This window comes from Diaporthe batatas, assembly GCF_019321695.1.
Source record: "Diaporthe batatas strain CRI 302-4 chromosome Unknown Contig00004, whole genome shotgun sequence".
Classification (NCBI taxonomy): domain Eukaryota; kingdom Fungi; phylum Ascomycota; class Sordariomycetes; order Diaporthales; family Diaporthaceae; genus Diaporthe; species Diaporthe batatas.
This window is the reverse complement of record NW_025408551.1, coordinates 1,324,813-1,344,099: the sequence shown is the minus strand read 5'-3', so window position 1 is coordinate 1,344,099 and position 19,287 is coordinate 1,324,813. Positions and strand designations below refer to the sequence as shown.

Genomic DNA, 19,287 nt, shown 5'->3' with positions numbered 1-19,287 from the left:
GGATGAGACTAGACGCGTTTCTCATCCGCAGTATGTGTGAGCATGAAGTTATAATACACTAAATTGGCAGCCCCGGTAGCTTAAATGCTGCCCCTGCCCAGGTGCAGCCCTGGACCCAGGTTTTGGGAGGGCAACTGGGAGGACAGGAAGGGCAGGAAGCCCAGGTGCCCAGGTACTGGCTCAGCCCCCTGACCCTCGCCATCCCAAAATCCAGCCCATGCTTGGTCGACGCCCTCTGGGATTCCATGCGGACACAAGGGGCATGTCTCTTGTTGCCGGTCGGTCCAGAGAGTCTGGAAAGGGCCAGGTTTCCCCAGTCTTGACCAAGTCGGGAAGCAGAAGCCAGAGGCAAAAGCAAAAGAGACCCAGAAAAAAGAGACATGTCAGAACGGGTCAAAAGTGGGCTGCTCCACGGCGCCGGGGAGGGATGGATTTTGGGTTGACCACCTGGCATCGTGGCCGCCAATGCATGTGCGTGTGGAGCTGGCGGCTCTTGCAACCATCGCCGGCCGTGGGCGGTTGTTTGCATGAGCATGACAATGTCATGACAATGTGTGGTTCTGGTCTGCACGGCGGCTCCATCCCGTTGTGCGCGCGTGTAAAACTACGGAGTCTGGGAGTATGCAGTGGTGTAGAGACCTCGGCCCCTCGAGTCGTCGCCGCATGGTCGCATGGTCGCAGCATGACTGACCTGACCTGAAAGACTGGGTCTCGGCTGCTGACCGTCTACCGCTGAACGCTGACCGCTGACCGCTGACCGTGGTGCCCCGTCCGAGTCTGGTTGCTGGCGGCTGTTGAGACAGCGTCTAATCGGGGTGGGCAATGCGCGCGTGTGCGATATCCACATTGGGCATGCAGCTTGTATCCCCAGGGGTTATTTGATAAGCAATTGCCCCTTATTGCATCCATTGCACAGGCAGTCTGCCAGTACATATCTACCAGGCACATCTGGTTGCCCGTTGGAGAGAGGCCTGCGACAAGGTGATGAATCTGGATTCGGACGTGCATCTCGTGAAATGAAGAGGTGCCCTGGGTGCCGAGGACCTGGCTGCAGGGCCAGCAAAGCTTGCAGCAGGTGCACAGCTGCCGGTTGCCCGGGCCTGCTGGATGGGGCAAGCATCGCAGATTGATGACGGGTCCCTGCGTGAACAAGATGAGAGCTGCCAAGTTGGCCACGAGGCCGGTGCAGGGGCAGACCTGGTCGGCGCTGGACAGCTGTCAGATCTCACGACTCGACGGGTTTGTTTTTGTTTTGATGAAGGTCAGTGACATCACGACACGGGCACTGTGAGCACAGAGACAGAGGGTCTCACGACGGGTTGAACAGCAAACAAGACATTTTGGTGGACGTGGACGTGGACGTGGACGTGGACGAGGACGAGATGGCAGCACGGCAAGAGTGCGAGCGAGAGAGGTGTGTTCGGTCCAGGTTTTCCAGATGCTCATTTTACCAGCGTTGCAGTTGGGGGCGCTCCACCAATGGGGCATGTGTCTAAGCCCCACTTGGCCCCAGGGGCTCGGGAGCGGAAAGGACCAGACAGGCAGACAGCTCGACTACCCAGCACTGGGGAACAACACTATGGATTGCTTGCAGCAGGTGGGAAGGAGCGTTTCTGCAGGAGTGCAGGAGTGCAGGAGGGGACTGCTCTACTGCAGGAGGATGCAGCAGCAGTGCTTGAGTGCAGGCAGTAGTGGCACCTAGTGCGCTGATCTTGTTTCTCCCGGGTCGCCAGCTCGCCCGTTTTTCTCTAGAGCTTTCTGTCATCCCGTCTTTTTTGGTGCGACCTCCAAGTCGCGACCGCGTTTCTCTACGCGCCGAGGTCTGCCTGGACCACCGCAGTAGCGACTGGCATAGCATACTGCACTATTCGGTATAGTCCCTGATGGTATAGTCTCTGCCCGGTAACATGGTAGACTATTCGTTGGTCGGGTCTGTCTGAAAACTTGTGTACACACATGCACAGCAAGCAGTAGCTGACCGTCTCCAGCCATCCACCCCTGTCGCCACATGTGCACTCTTGTTCCTCCTCCTCCTCCTCAAGCATCGGCCCCGTCGGCCCAGTCGGTGTGAAGACTGCAGATTGATTGCGCCGGGCAGGGGAGAGTTGGCGAGGCTTTGGCGAGGGCCCCCCGATCCCAGGCTAAACCTCCAATGGTTGTTGAGGCCCGCTGCTGCCCACTCGTAATTATACCACGCAGGTTATCATATCACCGCAGGTGGGCCCTTGCCCCCCCTCTCTCGGCACCCGCATGGCAGCCAGGAAGCATGGCTGTTCCTCGCCCTCTTCTTGGTTCGTGGTCAAGGGCTCGTGGTTCTGGTTCTGGTTCTGGTTCTGGTCTTCGTCTCTTCTTCCCTTCCCTCTCCCTCCCTCTCTGGACTTCAGCACTCCTGGACCGGCGACTGGACAAGACATCCCTCGCCTGCGTCGACAACTCGCCTTGCCGGGGCGCATAGCATGCACGGTATTGGCCCGCACGCCTCCTGCATGCCCTACGCAGTCGCTCTCGTCCTGTCGATTTGCGCCCGGCCAGCCCATCGCCCTACACACCCATACCCATACCAATAGCGGCACGCATCCAAGGCAATCCCCCCTGGATGAAGCCAGCTACCGCCTGTCGTTAATCTCGCCGCATTTCTTCAGCCTATCTGCACGGCGTCGACCACCCTCGTTTGGCCCAGCAAGGTCTCTGCTTTCCCTCTGTCTCTGTCTCTCCTCTGTCCGTCGTATTTTCATTTTTTTATCTTATTTTATTTCCCTTCATACTACTCTATCTTTACTACCATACCGGTACTATACTTCCCCTTCGTTACACTTCATTTCTTTTCGCCGGCTTGGGCTGCCAATCTTATTGCTCCTACGGAGCACTCACTGCCTCTTGTCCCTCGATACCACTTGGTGGTAATGGTCTTCCTGGCCTAGGTAGCCCATATCTGCCGCCCTCTGTCTATAGCACCACAAAACCAGTCATCACAGGCAATCTCGTATCCCGCCGTGCCCTCCGTCCACCGTCGCATGCGAACCAGGACAGGTCCCTTCACGGCCGACGCGGACCGATCCTCGACGCCGACACGCTGGTAGCTGACTGCAGATCGCCGTGCCGACCTCGACCCAGAGCCGGCATTGCCCTCGTCGCCCTCGACCTGGACTCCAGCGACACGGCATCGCCAACAACGCGTCCAAGGACCAGGCGCTCCCATCCCGAGGTCCCCACAAGGTTGGCCATCCATTCACTCACTCACTCACTCACTCACTCACCCGGCCACCCATCCGGTCGACGACCCAGCCCGCATGAAGCCGACATGGCCCGGGATTGACCGTCATCTTGCTTTTGAAGACCAACAGGCTGAGCCAGCTCGGCCCTGCTACAGCCCTAGCCCCAGCCTTGACCCTCCCAGGCCGAGGCCATCGCTTAGGCGCCGGCCTGCCGAAGAATGTCGGCGCCGGACCCAGACCGTCCGAGCCTCACTCCCGTTCAACAGCAGCCAAGTGCCATCCGCCTTGTCCCGTATTCTCCTCCTCGTGCCGCCGATTCCACTGAGGACCTCCAACAGCCGCAGAGCGGTGCAACGGCGGAATTCTCGGATTTCGGCCGCCACGACGACGGCGGCGGCGACGACGGTGACGACGAGGACGACGACGATGACGACGATGATGGTTATGGATCCAACTGGAGACGGACTAACCAGACCTCCGAGAAGAAAAGCAGCAGCAGCAGTAACAGGCGCAACCAGGGGCCTGTCGCATTGCCGTCCACAGCCGGTTCCCGGCTATTATTGGCAAAGCGGGAGGATGGCGTTTCAGGGGAGAAATCTGCAACAGGTGCAGGTACATCAGGAGACGGCCCAAGATATCGTCGCCCGACCGCGGTAGCCCCTGCTGGGCCTCCGCCATCCAATGTCGCTAGCCTCGCCGCCATCAATGCGCTGCACACACCCTCCACCCGCGGGCGCCTCTCTGCCTCGAGCTACACCACCCACACCAGCTTGTCGTCCAGACATTCTGCATCATCTCATCTCAGCGATGCCGAGCCCTCCTCCTCGTCGAGGGCCTCTCGCTCGCCTTCTACTGGCCCTCGCCGCCCCGGTTCCTCCCGCCGCGGAGGGTTTGTGGCGGTCCTGAACGAAGACAAGACTTTTTCCCTCGTCCCACAGAGACCCCGGCCTGATCCGGAACCAGAGCCGCAGCCCTCCTTGGCCTTGGACCCACGATCCTCGTCGGCCCTGTCTGACTACAGCGGTCCGGGCGCGGGCTTCAGGTCCCCACATTTACCCTTCTACCCATCCACCCCTAGAGTGTCCCAGGCCAGTTCGCATGAAGGCTACACGTCTTATGCCTCCAGCCAATATGATCGTCCCAGCTCTGCCTTCACTTCCACGGGAACCATCCCGGACCGAAGCATAACCCCCAGCACGCCTGTGCCGTCCTCTCCGGGCTCCTCAACGATACACGACTTTGACGATCCCATCGCCGAAAGTTCCTCCACGCCACAGACCAATCGCCTGGTCGGTGGACTTCGCAAGGTCCCCAAGACCCCCGACTTCAAGTGGAAGCATTCCGACGAGTCGCCCACCTCTGACACAACAGAGATCCCCCTACCCGCCGTCCCAGAAGCATCACCACCGCCTGCTGCTGACGACGACGATCTTGACCCGCCAGACGCCCAACCCACTGGCGCAGAACGGACCTCGTTTCATTCCAATACTCCTTCGGGTGGATCTGACCAAAATTACGTTGTCTACGAGCCTGACAGCCAGGCTCCTTCCGAGGCTGGGCTCTCTGACGCAGCCAGAGAGCGGCAAGGCTCAGGGGCACCAGGCGACAGTCAATTGGACCCGGACCTCCGCGAACAGGCGTCTTTCGACTCGCAGCAGACCGCATCCACCGAGTTCGAGTCGACAAACATCAAAATCTACGGTCACAGTGAATCCGAAGGTTCTCAAGAGGCTCTCCCGGAACTCGCGTCAGAACACGCTCCGTCCGACTCAGGCAGCGGCCAATTCGTCCCACCTCTGCTAACACAGCCTTCTTTCCGATCCCTCCAGTCAGGGGCTTCAACGACCTCCGAAAATACAAATTACAAAGTCTACGGGCCCAACAGTCCAGGCCTGCCTCCGGTCCCCGAGGCGGAAACCCCCCAAGGAACAAGCGAGCTCAGGCCGGCACAGTCATTCCTCTCAGCCTTCTCAACACGCTCGGAAGCAGCCAATTGGCAGGTTTATGGCCGAGCCAGCCCTGCGACACTAGCATCAGTCGAGAGCTTCAGCCCACCATCGCCTTCCGGTTCGTACGCGCCGCTCCTGCGCCCGACGTCACCGCCCGAAGCTCCTTCTCTTTACGCACAGGAGGAAGAAGGCGACCGTCCAGTCACCTCCGACGACAACGAGGCAAACTACGTGGTCCACGGCGACCCCACCCCCGAACCGTCACCCAACCGAAGCCCTGACGCCTCGCCGCCAGGCACCGCCGTCCGACCCTCACGAGCAGGCTACTCCCAAGAGCCCCCGGCACCGCAGCCGTCACAACAGCTCCGCAGGCAGCCGTCTTCGGAAGGACTAGGATACTACAGGTCGAGGTCAAGATCCATCGAGAACTTACGCACAAAGAAGTCTTGGAGATCAGCAACTTCTTCAACTTCGGTCTCGTCGATTATCAACGAGGACGCTGAGGACTTCTTCGCGGGGCAAGCATTCCTGAACCGGCCAGCAGGTCAGTGGGAGCCCCCATCGGTCGCAGGGCCATCAGAGCGCCAGCGACAACTCGACGAGCAGCGCGAGCGTGAAAGACGTCTGGCGGAGGAGAGAGCTTCATGGGCCGAAGAACACGAAGGGCCGGCTCCCATGACTTTGCCCACCACGCCGCATCAATGGAGCTCCCAACTGTCCACCGTCATGTCCGAGACGGAGCCCGGGAGCTCCGGCGGCGGCACTCGATCTGCCTCTCTGGCATCTGGCTCACAACATGGAAGCCACGGCCGGCGGAGCAGCCGGGGATGGAGCTCACACAGCAGACAGATGCTGAGCATCTCCTCGTCCCTCGCTGCCGAGCTGGAAAACGCCTCCCGCTCCCGATCCGACTCTGACCCCTTGGAGAGGCCGAGCCCGGTCTTCAACCCTCGCAACGGCTACCATGTTACGGTGAGAGATCACGATGAAGACGGCGACGGTCTAGCGGATCTGCAACAAATTACCCCGAGGCCGTCTCGCCAGAGGCTATCAGATTTCTTCGCGAGCAGCAACTCGTCCGAACGTAACCTGCACTCCTCCCACAGCGGGCGCTCCCAGGCCAGCAGTCTGAACTCCAACGCGATCCCTACCTGGGCTAAAGTCTACTATGGCAGTGGGGAGCGGAAATGGTTGCGAAACATGTCGATCTCGAGCATGTCTGACCTTGGCAGCAGCCGCCCCGGTTCCGTGCAAAACAGCGGATCACCAACGACTGACCATTTCCCTCTGGGCATCTACAGCCCACGGCGCCGACCCCACGAAGGAAGACCCGATTCGTCAGTCCGGCTCCATTCTGCCACTGGTAGCATGGACAACGAGCACGCGCCCATGCACGAGGAGTTTGGAATCCGGAGAGGCCTTCGGAGGATGACATCGAGCGTGTGGTCACCACATCTTCGCAGGGATGTGCGTGCGCGGGATCGATACAGCGCATGGGACCCACCCTCGGTTTCGTGGTCCGCTGACAGCGGCATGTTTGGCCGCCGCAACGTGCAGGTGGTCCTCTTCGTGTTTGGGTTTATCTTCCCTTTCGCCTGGATGATAGGAGCAGTCCTACCACTGCCCAAGCCGTCGCCACTTGCCATGGTGGAGCGCTACTCAAGCAGCAGCGACTTGGGCGTCCGATCCCGCGAGCACGAGTTCGAGCGCCACATCGAGACGGTCGATGAGCTCCGACACGAGAACGCGACCTGGTGGAGGACACTGAATCGCTTCATGTCCGTCGTGGGGCTGCTCATCATCGGCGCTGTTGTCGGCCTCGCCGTCGCGGCAGTGAAGCAGGGATGGGGTAGGACCTGAGTAGGGTTTGTGAGGTGGCCTTAGCGAGACTTTTCTCCAGCGCTACCCGCTCATGCGCGTGGTGCGATGGGGATAGGCGCATTGCTGTCTCAAACTTTGGCCTCACTTCCTTGGGCCAAGCGTTCCCTCGCGGCCCAACGAGCGTCGATCATCCGGACGTTTCAACCACGACATCCGCAACACCCGAGTCGCTCTCCACCAGGAAAAAAGAAGTCCGCGCAGCGGCACCAGGTTTCCTATTTTTTCGGTCACGACCTTGACGCTACGGAATGATCGGTTCGCATAGACAGGATATAGACCGGTTTCCAGTATGCTTCTCCACCACCCACCCAAGGCACTTGTCACATGCCACACCGCCAGAGGCTTTGATCGCCCTTCACAATCCGTCACATCACCTGATCAAATTTACAAACACACCATGTATTACAAAGTCGCCTGCATTTTTGTCGTCAGCATCATAAGCGTCGTCTTTTGATCACATTTCGTTCCTGTCACGTTCCAGCATAGACCAGAAAGGGGCAGCGCTGGCGGTCATGTGCAGGGAAGAGAGCTCTTGACATTTTACATTTTCTATTTTTGCTTGGGAATTTGAGAGGAGATACCCCCATATTGAAAGCATCTTTTGCGGTCGGAGTACGAGTCAGACCCGAGGGTGAGAAAAAGGGGGCCCTGTTTGATGATAATCTTGCACACCAACTCTTACTTTCCGACCTGTACTACTATCCCACACCTTATCCCACGTCAACCGAAAATCACATGCGCACATCATCAAGCAGAGATCCTCTACCCTCTGGGTTGGGCAGGCGTTGGTCAGAGCCAAAAAAAGAGAGGACGAGCTCGGGCGAGCACCAGGGAAGAAGAGCTACGCGGGATGACCGCGGTCTTAATGGGTAATAGCAGGTCCTTTTTGCACGAAGGGTGGTCTCCGTGGTTGGTCCTCGTCGGTCGGCTGCACTGTGTATATATATCTGAAGGGGAGCCATTGTCGTTCCTGCTTCTCTCCGCGCCGACCGACTTGATGGACACAACCGGCCCGCCTGGTGTTGGCGTTGACCAGACTCGAAGAGCAAAGCTTTGTGATAGCAATTTAAGATTATCTTCGAACTACGCGTGTCTCTGCCCCTGAAGTGTTGTGATCCGCATGTGCCCTAAGAGTGAATGGCCCGTGTAAGCTTCAGCTGTACTCAGGGCGCAACGTACTAGCTAACCACTTTAGTACACAAGCAGCATGAAGAACTAAAAAGAGAACCCTACTATTAGCACTTACTAAACAAAAGCTAGTTGGTAAAAAAGACAATAGTTCGCTTCCCTCTCGAGGATCTCTGTACCGGCTCCAGGTTTCCCACGCTAGCTGGTCGAAGGTGATGATTACATGAGGCGGCACGACGAAAGACCACATGCAGCCGTGGTCGGATTGACTTCTATCGGCGGGATCTTTTGCCAGTAAGGATGAGTTTCGCCCTGCCGTCTCACTACGCCTCAAGAGAAGTTGGCTTCCCTTGCTCTGGCCACTGCGCTTCTTTCGCTTCCTTACTCATTTTCCGAGCATGCTTTGTCCATGGCTGTTGCCGTTCGACCCAGCTATTGTGTTTCAACAAGGCGTCGATGGTTGGCATAATTCTTTGTGCTCGATGATTGATCTGCGCACAATCGACCCTTTGTCCAGCAATCCGTTGTGCCTGATACTCTCCCAAATTTCTCTCATCTAGGGACTGCTCTGTCCATTGTCTACACCGCATCTACGCTGGAGAAACGGAGAGAAGACAAACATACGGTTACAATGGCAATATTCACAAGACGAAAGGGGCCCGGCTGCCTCGCGGACCCAGTCTCATCGACACACCCAACGACGACGACCACATATAACACACCCGACCAGCGACACTCGTCCATGCCACAATCTCATTCTCTTCAGTAACCCATAGCAGAAGGAACTCAAACGCTTGACACTCTACACACAACACACAACAAATCTCCCACAAGGTAAGTACCTAGGTAAGTACCCAGTCCACCCCCCCAGAACAATGTCCTCGTCCCCCTCCTCCCAACTGACGCTCTCCCCGCCCCAATCCCCCTCCCCACCGCCCACCGCCGAAGAGCTCAAGTCCTACCCGTTCTTCTTCCGGCAGCGCAAGCCCCCCGTGTCGGCGCCCCCGGTGCCGTGCCTCCGGTGCGCCATAGTCGACATGCACTGCGTCATCTACCGCGGCGACACGCGCTGCCAGCGCTGCGAGCGCAACGGCGAGGAGCTGTGCATCTCGCAGGTGCAGGACGTCACGCTGCCCGAGGTGAAGCCCACGAAGAACCAGCTGGGGCAGCTGGCCGAGGAGGAGGAGGAGGCGGCCCAGGGGCGCGGGCCGCGGCACGAGTGGCTCATGGCGCAGAAGGTGCACCAGAAGCAGCAGGCGAAGGAGGGCGAGGAGGTCGACATGCAGTGCATGCTCTACACACGGGACCGCGAGCTCGCCGTCGACAGGGGGAGGCTGCTCGAGCTCGCCCAGGAGATGTTCGACGTCGCGGGGGGCGGCAGGACGTGGGTCCACGGGCTGCCCGTGCCCGTGAGCGTCGCCGTCCGCAACTTTGCGCTGCCCAAGCCGGAGCCGAAGGAGGGCTGGCGCGAGAGCCTGGAGAGCGTTGCGGGCCCCGGGAACAGCAAGGGGCCTGCCTACTTTTGGGGCCTCACCGCCGAGCAGGCGGCCGCGGCCGAGCGGGTGCGGCGCGGCTGGAGGGAGAAGCGGGCGGCGCGGGAGGCCGCCGCTGATCTGAAGAGACTGGAGAGGGAGGGGAAGGCCAAGGCTGGCGGTGCTGCCGGTAACGATGCTGCCAGTGACGATGCTACTGGTGACGATGCTGCCGGTGACGATGCTGCTGGTAAAGATGCTGCTGGTAAAGATGCTGCTGGTAAAGATGCTGCTGGTAAAGATGCTGCTGGTGACGATGCTGCCAGTGATGGTGCTGAGCAGCAGGAGGAGCAGTATCAGGATGAGTACTAAGTTGCCTTTGTGGCTCTTGGTCTCAATGATACCGGGGGCAGGTAAGTGCTTGGACTCTTCACGGTGAGGTTGCTTGCTGTTTGGTTTCCTTTGTTCTCCTATCTCTTGGTGTGAGCACAGATTGTCATTGCCGGCGTTCATAACATTTTTAAAGCCCGTAGTGTCTGTGACGTCCGGATAATATTAATAGACAACTATTGGTTTACCTACATGGGAAGAAGCCATCTTTTCAGTCTAGGGGATGTCCAGATGTCGTGACAGTGACAATGTATGTATGTATGTCTATGCTATAATTATTAATCATTCTCGTTTATAAGTGAAATACATGCAAGCCATTCAGCTTGAATGTGTCACCGTACATGCATATGGTCTCTTTTCGCCTTGGCCAAAATGGACTGTTTAGCGTGGGTGATAGATAGGAACGTGGAATGCCACCTTTCAAAAAGTCGTCGATTGTAGTATACTTCCCAGACCTGGATAGCAGATCTACCAGTGGTATCCCGAAACCGCCGTTGTTCGTCACTCCCAGTCATACATATACTCCTCTCATAAAGTCAGCATGTACTCGGAAAGGGGAAGAAGGGGTGGGGGCGCCGCTGCAGCATCAGGTGTGCTATCTTCTGTCTGCATCGTAGCTTCAAAAAGTGGTATGACGTGAGCATATCTCGAACAGCAGAGATGGCGTAGGATATCGAGATCACACCAGAACACAGCGCAGTATAGCTAGCATCAGGCCGTCGAAAGAGGTCATTGATATTGACAGGATTCCCACCCACGCTGTGATCGGTACAAAGGTATCAGATGGTACAAGCATCTGCAGCCGCGAGCGCAGGATATCGAACGCTTAATTGAAGGACGTCCCCACGAGCCCTTTCCATGCAACCCAAAAGACTGAACGGGGCCCTTGCTGCTTTCTCCAATTGTTTGTTCTCTGGTCCCGTCCACCTCGAATTATGAAGGGGTTTCGTATCCAAGAAAAGCTTATCCCCCCCCCTGGAACCTGCCAGCCCCATTTTCAGCTACAGATACTCATCTGACACCGGGAGCCTGATGAGACAAAGATACTTCATCAACAATCGTCGCTGAGACTCCGATCTCTCCAACCGGTAGCCAACCGGTAGGAATCCTTCTATCCATACGGCCCGGCCGTCCTCCCCGATGGTGGTATTGCTGGCTCGGTGCCGAATGCGGAGGGCTGCTGCCTCTGTGCCACAAATCACCTAGCACGGCCCACCTAGTCGCGGCCGCAACGCTCGTGGCACGGGGTAGGCGTTGTGGCACCCCGTCTGAGTCGGACCAGGCGGGGAGTGGAGGCAGCCACGACGTGCGTTTCCCGCCGGCACCCCACGGTGTCCCTTCCGCAGTGGGTCTCTCACGCGCGATCAACGCCCTTGGTGCCCAACCTCGGACAAGTTGGCCCTCGCAGAGCGTTGGCAGTCCGAGATTAGAGCGACGGCCGATGCTTGCCTGGCGCGCAGGTCCAGCGTAACGCAGCGGGAGGGCGCGGCGCATGCTGAACATTCTCGCGCGATCCGTCGGATAGTGTCGTCACTGCACAACCTAAGCGACCGGGTGGACAGTGTGCCACGAGGCTCCCGTCTGTCAACCGGTTGGCTGTGCTCTCAGAGGAATCCAGACTCAGCCAGAACCCTACATTGCACGCAAATCGGTCAGCCAACAAACTCTTAGGGACCATTTGGGTACGGGAGGGCAAGGGGTGCAATGGTAGTGCAGCATGGAGCTGGAGTACTGAAACGGCTGGCTCCAAGGAGCCACCCGCCAGGCCCAGGCGTCCACGGGTTATTTGCTGCTCCCGCGTTGTCACATACCTAACGATTTTCTCGTCCTCCCTCTCGCGTGGCTCTATTACCAGACTCTTGTCGTACATCTCATGCACGTCTCCGGCGGCTTGCATGTTGCTCAAAATATAGTCTTGCAACTCTGTAACAGGCTGAAGGGAGTACGGCACATTTTGGTATTGCTGGATGTCGCGTATCACATCGGCCGTCTTTGCCCTCTTGGCAAAGTTGATCAGCGTAGTCTTCTTGATGATCGAGGGTATACCGTCCTCGATGAAGGTCAGATCCGTCAAGTAGACACCTGAAAGATCGTTAGAACTGGTCTCGGCCAATGACTAGCGAGCGCATCAACGCCTGATTTGACAGCACTTACCAAAGAAAGGAATGCAAGGAGGATTTGCCATGTGCAAACTCTCTCTGTATTCAGCAAAGTTCTTTGTGCTAAGCATTAGCTTCCGCAGCGCTTCGAGCGCAGCTTGTGACTTCTGGGGGACTTGATCCCAGGTCCTCTTGAGACGAGCGATTGGCGCTGTACCCAGTGCTGAGATGATGGATGTGATAGTGGAGAAGTTGTTCAGTTGCCGGCATTTCTGTAGACAAGATCAGCTGTGATGTTCAAAGGGAGGGTGGATTCAAGTGCACATACGTCAGCAACCGAAACGAAATGTTTAATGACAACGACACGCTTCTTGACGTCGGATTGGGCCAAAATCATCTCGGCGACCCAGTTAGTCATCTGGTTCGAGTGATCAATAAGTGCCTTGATGTTCGGCGCTGGCGGCGCCTGGCCCTCAACCGTCTTCTTTTGGAACCGCTTGTTGAGACACTCGGTGGGTTTGATCTTGCCGTACAGCCTCGACTCAATTATTGTGAGCTGGCGCGCAAACTCGGTGGGATCGATGTCGAGGAACTTGAGTTTCTTCATGTTCTTGGGCATGATGGGTGCTGGGGTTGGCTGACTCTGCGTCTGAATCAGCCTCCTGCCAACATCCTTGCCACTCAGTCGTTGGTCGAGGACGGCCATCAGTGGGGCTGAGCCAGGAGTTTCTGTTGACTTGACAGTATCCCTTGCAAAGTTGTATACATCACGTATCAAGGTCTTTGTGTCTTCCTCCTGGTTGTCCTCCATCCAGAAAGTCTCGAACCAGTTCTTCAGGATGTTGACCACTCGGAAACGAATTGGGCTCTGTTTTCTCTCCCGCCAATTCTCAAAGTCGGCGGGCGACAGCCCCTCGGGGGGCTGGATGCCGAATCTGTGGACCAATAGCTCGAAGAGCTCCCTGGCAGTCGTAAAGGACCGGTAGGTGAGAAGGAAAGTGTTGTTGAAGTTTGAGTCCAGCTTGTCGTGTCGAGTGAGCTGTTCCGCCAGTGCCATCAGAGATCCTCCCCTAATTGCGGGCGGCGTCGTCTTGTAGTCCCATGCAAGCTCGTGCTCGTACTCCAGCCGTAAGTAGTCTGGGGTTTCATCCATCGCGGTCTGTTGTGGTGTAGGATCTTCTCCAAAGATCTTCTTGACCTTGGAGTAGGTCCCGGCCCCTCTGGCCAGGTTGTTGGCGATATTGGAGTCGCCTTCGGTGTATGATTGAGAAGTCATCAGAGGTGGGCGCGTTACTGCGCGCGAGTCCGTCCTGCCATGTGCCCCGTAAGCCATCGTCTCCCCTCGGGTCAGCTGCTGTCGCTGGAGCTGTTCCTCCCTGGCACGAGCCTCCGCTTGCTGCTGAAGGTTGATCTGGACCTGCTCTGACAACAACTGGAGGGAGAACCCGATGTGGGAAGAGTTTGTCTCAAGGGCCCGGGCGCACTGCCTAACGTATTCGAGCCTGTTCTCCAGCGACTCTCCCCGGACCTCGGACCATTCATCGGCGAGCGGCCCTGCAACGGACTGGCATCCCAGGATCAAGTCGGATATGTTGTCGTACAGGCTCTGCTTGTTGATGCTGAAATCGGTAAGCTGTGGGGTCTGGAAGCTGTTCTCGAGCGACGACAGGTCGATGGACTCGATCATGGCTATCCAAGGCTTGAAGTTTTCGATGACCCTGCCTCCGGCAGAGCAGACATTGTTGCTAATAACCTCGTGCTTGAACGGAGTGACGATCTTGTCCGGTACCACAAGTTGCTTGTCCAGCTCTCGGATCCCGGAGACCAGCATGCGCTTGAGCTCGTCGAGCCGTTCCAGGAGTTTGCCGTCGAGAAGCGCCGTCGGCTCTACCACGCCCTCCTCGTCATCCAGGAAATTTGACGTGATCGGGTCTCGGGGGCCCAAGCCGTTATTTTGCCAGCTGCCGCCGGTCGTGCTGCCGATCACAAACCCGGGGAACAGCCGGGGGATCTCTTCCCCTCTCTGTTGCCTTGCAACCTCCACGTAAGAGAATACACCAAGCAAGACCCCATCAGCCTCTTGCAGACATTTCGGACCGGACTCCGGGGCCGGGAAATCGCTAGCGGCAATGTGGGAAGAGACGACAAGCTTTGAGAATTTGGACATCATGTCCCTAAAGTGAGGATACAATGCTTTGTTGGTGGAGATGATTGAGGGCTGGCCGGAGTGGTTGTCTGTGGTGCCAGAGCCCGCTGCTAAGAGCAGCCGCAGATGATCTGAGATGTCTTCGGCCCGGGCTACATATTCCGACTTGTTGCCATTGTTGATCGCCTCGCGGTAGCGGTCAATCGCCTTCTTCATGTTGGATACCAGCCGGCTCCATGTGAGCGGTGGAGTCTGGCCATCGTCAAAGAAAGAGCGGGGTATGGTTGCGGCTGTAGGAAGGTTAAAAGTTGCCCCGGCAGTGAACGTCGGTGCGGAGTCTGTCGTTCGTGTCCCTGCTGGAGCCCCGTTACCCTTGCCGAACGAGTACTGCCCGTGTATCGAGTCGAGCGACGGCGCGGGAGATATGCCATCCTTGCTCATGGAACGCCGATTCTTAGCCTGCGGGTTGATGCTGGTAAGTCTACTTGCAGACCAAAGGCGGCTGGGATTTCATTTGTGGATTGTCTTACCATGCGGCCAAACATGAGGTTCTCGCCCTCAAGTTCGGACGCGGAAGTTGCCTCGGAGTCCTCGTCCTCGTCCTGCGTCAGACCCCTGGCCATCATCTCGGGAGGCGGCCTTGTCCTATCGGGCATGTTGACGTTCATCCTGTCTCGTGGCCCAGCCTCGGTGGCGGACGAGGGCGACTCCAAGGGCAACTCGGAGCTGCTCTCCCCGGTCATGGTGTTGTAGTAGAAGAGGCGGCCGTCGGGGGTGGCCTGGGGGATCCAATAGTCGGCCTTGGACCTGTCGCCCGCACTCGTGCCTTCCAGCGGCAGCTCCTCCAACTCTGACATGTCGGCATCGTCGTTGTCGTCGTATGGGTCCTCGTCGATTTCCTCTTCCGGCTGCTCGCCAAAGCCATTGTCTTGTTGCTCGGAGTCGGGAAGGTCGTCGGGGCTCGTGATGATCTGGCAGTAGTTGCTTGGGAACCAGCCTCGGACACCGTTGATGACGCCGTCCCACCAGCCGCTTTCCAGCTGCGTGATGACCTGTATGACATCGCCCTCGTGGAAGCTCAGGCTTGTCCTGTCGTCTGCCTCGTAATCATACAGGGCACGGACGTACATGGCACCCGGAGGCGCGGTGCCCACGATGCCGTTCATGGGGTAGGGCTGGTAGTATGTAGTGGTTTGGTTCTGTCGGGAGTGTGGGTCGACCAACGCCTGGCCGGTCGAGTAGTTTGACGGTGTAGAATCAGCGTCGAAGCGGTCGGCAGCAGGCTGACCGCGTGTAGCGTAGGAGTTGTTGTGCTGACCCTGATGAGATAGTGCGGAGACTGCGGTCTGTGTCATAAGCATTGTGGCAATGGCCAGCCTAGTTGAGATGCGCCCGAGACCTAAATGTGAGCCATCGAGCCGGGAGACCTTTGTGACTTGAGAGGGCTTTGAGTGCGAGGCTGCGGTTGGTTGGGCCCGAGGCAAGGAACGAAGGGGTGTTCAGGTCGATTCGAGTCGAGTCGGGTCGGGTCGAGTGGAGTGGACTGGAGGTCAGTAGGGGGCCTCGGTGGGAAGGATGCAAGACTGGCTGCTGGATCGAAGGTATTCAGAAAGGAGGTGGCAGGCAGTGTTTTCGAAAAGACACCAGGGCGATGGAGTGGTTCGGGTCTCGTCTAGCAAGAAGGGTCAAGGGTCGGCTGCTGGAGACTCGGTGATTGAGGACGAGCGGTTGACGCGCAAGAGGCGGACGTGAGTGGCCAGAGCTTTGTTCAGCGGGCGGGTAAAGGAAATAGGCGATGAGTAGTAGTAGTTCAATTCGCCAGGGGGGCTCGGGTGCCCTTGTCTAGTCCAGTAACGGTCCCAAGTGCAGCAGAGCTAGGGCCTACGCTGACCTGTCCCTAGTCGAGCTGTGTGGGTTGGGTGAGGCAAGACGCAGACACACAAAAGGGGATCTGGAGTAGAGGAGGAGGAGGGGAGAAGTGAGCGCCCAGTCCAGACTAGCAGATTAGCAGTCTGGCAGTCAGTAAGTAGTTTAGCAGACTAGCAGGTGCTTTGCTGGTATTGTTTGTGCTGGGAGTCCGTGTCGACGGTACTGACTGGTAGGGTAGGCTGAGGTAAGGATAGGAAGGCCGGAAAGGTGAGAGGAACAAGGGTTGAGGGTTGGGGGGGACCTCGAGTGGAACTTGAGTGTTCCGGACACAACAAGCCTGCAAGTCTGCGAGCCTGCAAGCCTGCACTGGTGAGTCTGCAGGTCTGCAGGTCTGCTCTCGTCAATCGATCCGATCTTGATCTGGGATGGGGCCAAGTCCAGAGTTCCAGAAGTGCAGACGAGGTAGGTCCCAGGGCTCCCACACCCCGACGACAAGGCCTGCCTGATTGATCCGAGGGGTTTTGCTTTCAGGGGACTCTGGCCAGAGGGGCCGTCGGCGGAAAAGCAGCACCTGGCTACCTAGATACCTAGGTACCTGGTGGGTTGGTTGTGGTGGCCTTGAGCTGAGGGAGAGCGGGGTGCAGGTGCAGCCCGGTGCAAGGGTGCAGGGGGCTGGAAGCTGGGTGCAGAGTGCAGGGAGCAGGCGCGTAGGCCTGGATGCAGGCCTGGTGCAGGCAGGAAGAGCTGCTGCAGGAGGGGGAGGAGTATACACTGTACACAGTACATGGCATAACACATCCCTCACCTCAGATGCCTGACAAGGAGCCTCCCTTCTGTGCAGACAGACCAGACAGACCAGACTCGTCAACTGCAGTACAATCAATCAGTCACAGCACAAATCCACATGTCATCCTGACAACAAACCTCTCGTTCCAGTCACCAGCCGCCCTGAGCAACTCTCGCCAGCAGAACAAAGCATTTGCATACTGAGGTACATAAGTACTGTGTGTCATTTCTCTCCCCCCTTCCAGATGTCAGTCCACCTACCTGCTTGCCTGGCGTGTCTGGCCTGCTGTTCCCTGTCGCCCTGAGGTTGCAATCCTTGGATTTACCCGAGCGAGTTACCCTGGAATGGGGAATGGTGAAATCTGGAGGAGGGGAGGGGCCAACTCGCATCTGCCCAGCAAAACGTGGAGATGCCCAGGCAGACCCTTCATACAAGAAAGGGTCCAGGTCAAGGCCCCGGGTCCGGGTCTAGGCCGAAGTCGAGGCCCGGCCTAAGGCAGAGGCCATCACAGTGGCAGTTGGACATGCCATGGCCATCAACAACATCATCATCATCTACCGTGCGGCAGACTGGGCTGATGGGCTGACTGGCTGACAGATCCTCATCAACCTCTTACGCTTGGGCCATCAGATCAAACCTGCAGAATCCTGGTTCTTGCTTCGAGAACACACATGTCGATCGAGGGCCTGGATTGTGCCGATTCTCCTCTGATGCCCTGCCTCTCTGCCCACCCCAGATCCTGGTCGCCCCCAAACCCCCGAACAACACTATGTACGGAGTAGTAGGCATCGGTCGAGGGAAACCACCAAACCTGATAGTACCACAGTACTTGAACAGTGCCCCTCTGGCTCTGCTCCCCCTTGAGCCTCACTCCCACCACCGCCGTTGGCTACGGTTGCAATACGGAGTAGCACGCAGGTGCTCAGGGCAATATAAATCTCCTCGGTCGGGCGCGGGCCGTAGTCTGTCGGTCCAGCCAGACCTGAAGCAGCATGCAATCCACGGCACATGTCCTTCGCCTGCTGCAATATCTGCCAGACACATATATATCTATACAACTCTCCTGCGTCACACGGGGTCGCGGCTCATGTCACGGCAACGGCAGAGCACACCACGCCTCGGTATTTCGTGCTGACAACGTTGGTCCCCACACACGCGGGAACTCTGGTCGCGAGCACGCCAACTCCTACCGCTCGGCCCGTCTCACGCCCATCCTGACAACCGCGCTCACCGAGACGGGCCCCCAGGCCCCCAGGCCCCCAGGCCCCCCTTGCCCTGCCCTGCCCTTTTCGACACGCCTATCGCGTGCGCAAATGTCCTGCCGATGCATATCTACTCATTCTGGGACCCCCACCGCCCGCCCGGGGCTCCGTTGATCCTCAACCGGTCAACATACTGTGAAAATATGCCCATCCCGACGGCCTGGGCGAGTCAGCACAAGCTCGTGCAGCAGATCGCGCTCACCATACTCCCGTGCCCTGCCACAAGGCCCTCGCTTCGCCTGGGGGCTCCGCATGTTCCCATGCTCCCATGCTCCCACCCCGGACATGAGGGCCGCGCGCATCGTGTTGGTGTGGTGTGCCCGCGTGGTATCGCTTGTGGGCCCACTCTTTCTTTACCAGGTAACGTTAGAATCTGATAAATGGATTTCACACCCACCCGGTCCCGCGTATCACCACCATGAACTGAGATAACGCATCACAAGGTAAATTGGCCCCGGCTCTCACCGGTGTGGGGTGGTTTCATTTCCACAAATGCCCCCCAGACCTGCCCTAACAGGGGCCTAGGTCGTGGTGATGATACCTCGCGGCAGATCACTGTCTTCTTTTGTTGAATGGCGACCACATGGCCGGTAACTTTGACGGCTTGGTGCCAGACTCACATTCAGACTAGCAACCCCAGGACAGTGTTCCAATGGGGCGGCGACTAGGCTCGAACGGACATTATCCAACGAGTCTGGCAACAGCCGTTGTTGACGATACTCTGCTAGCAACAACACTCGCCAGGATTTCCATCGTCGGTCAGGAGGAGGTCTCCGGGGGCCTGACAGCCCCTCGAGGGTATCTAAACTCCTAGAACAAAAAGACACAGCCGCTAATCCACCTACGATGTCCATGGCTGAGACGAACCTTGCGCGCCATGCTATCTTTTGTTGACCCATGTTCGACAGTGCTGCTTGGCAGCTGCTCGGGTGTTCTCCTGTATCTCGACACGAAAAGTTTGACTTCATACTAGAGTCCGAGGGCTTGAGAATGAGCTGACTGACTGCCTCCCTGAACATAATCCTGACAAGGTGTCAGGGATCGTCAGGGTCTGCAGACAACTGCGAACTTTTCACCCCCAGCATGACG

At 57.8% G+C, this 19,287-nt stretch overlaps 3 protein-coding genes across 3 annotated transcripts; 2 read left to right on the top strand and 1 right to left on the bottom strand.

Annotated features, from left to right (window-relative positions):
- The first annotated feature begins 2,169 nt into the window (after nucleotides 1-2,169).
- On the top strand, nucleotides 2,170-8,133 carry KVR01_004622 (uncharacterized protein). The gene has a single exon (XM_044783462.1). It carries the CDS (start codon nucleotides 3,434-3,436, stop codon nucleotides 7,022-7,024), a length of 3,591 nt encoding a protein of 1,196 aa, XP_044646786.1. The 5' UTR covers nucleotides 2,170-3,433; the 3' UTR covers nucleotides 7,025-8,133.
- A 915-nt stretch (nucleotides 8,134-9,048) lies between these two features.
- Nucleotides 9,049-10,017, top strand: KVR01_004567 (uncharacterized protein; the record flags this gene model as incomplete). Its single annotated transcript, XM_044787597.1, has 1 exon — nucleotides 9,049-10,017. One exon carries the CDS (start codon nucleotides 9,049-9,051, stop codon nucleotides 10,015-10,017), a length of 969 nt encoding a protein of 322 aa, XP_044646731.1.
- Nucleotides 10,018-10,397: 380 nt separating this feature from the next.
- KVR01_004226 (uncharacterized protein) lies at nucleotides 10,398-16,402 on the bottom strand. The gene is made up of 5 exons (XM_044788089.1): nucleotides 14,811-16,402; nucleotides 12,463-14,739; nucleotides 12,190-12,406; nucleotides 11,847-12,117; nucleotides 10,398-11,667 (listed from the first exon to the last, which is right to left on the bottom strand). Exons 1-5 carry the CDS (start codon nucleotides 15,639-15,641, stop codon nucleotides 11,640-11,642), a joined length of 3,624 nt encoding a protein of 1,207 aa, XP_044646390.1. The 5' UTR covers nucleotides 15,642-16,402; the 3' UTR covers nucleotides 10,398-11,639.
- Between the last annotated feature and the right edge of the window lie 2,885 nt (nucleotides 16,403-19,287).

Bases quoted from the DNA above. Each gene is read 5' to 3' on its own strand.
- KVR01_004622 (XM_044783462.1), top strand. From the start codon at position 3,434: ATGTCGGCGCCGGACCCAGACCGTCCGAGCCTCACTCCCGTTCAACAG.
- KVR01_004226 (XM_044788089.1), bottom strand. From the start codon at position 15,641: ATGCTTATGACACAGACCGCAGTCTCCGCACTATCTCATCAGGGTCAG. The intron at 12,407-12,462 runs GTATGTGCACTT...TCTTGTCTACAG, and splicing joins ATTTCGTTTCGGTTGCTGAC to AAATGCCGGCAACTGAACAA. The intron at 11,668-11,846 runs GTATGTGACAAC...CGTGCAATGTAG, and splicing joins GAGGACGAGAAAATCGTTAG to GGTTCTGGCTGAGTCTGGAT.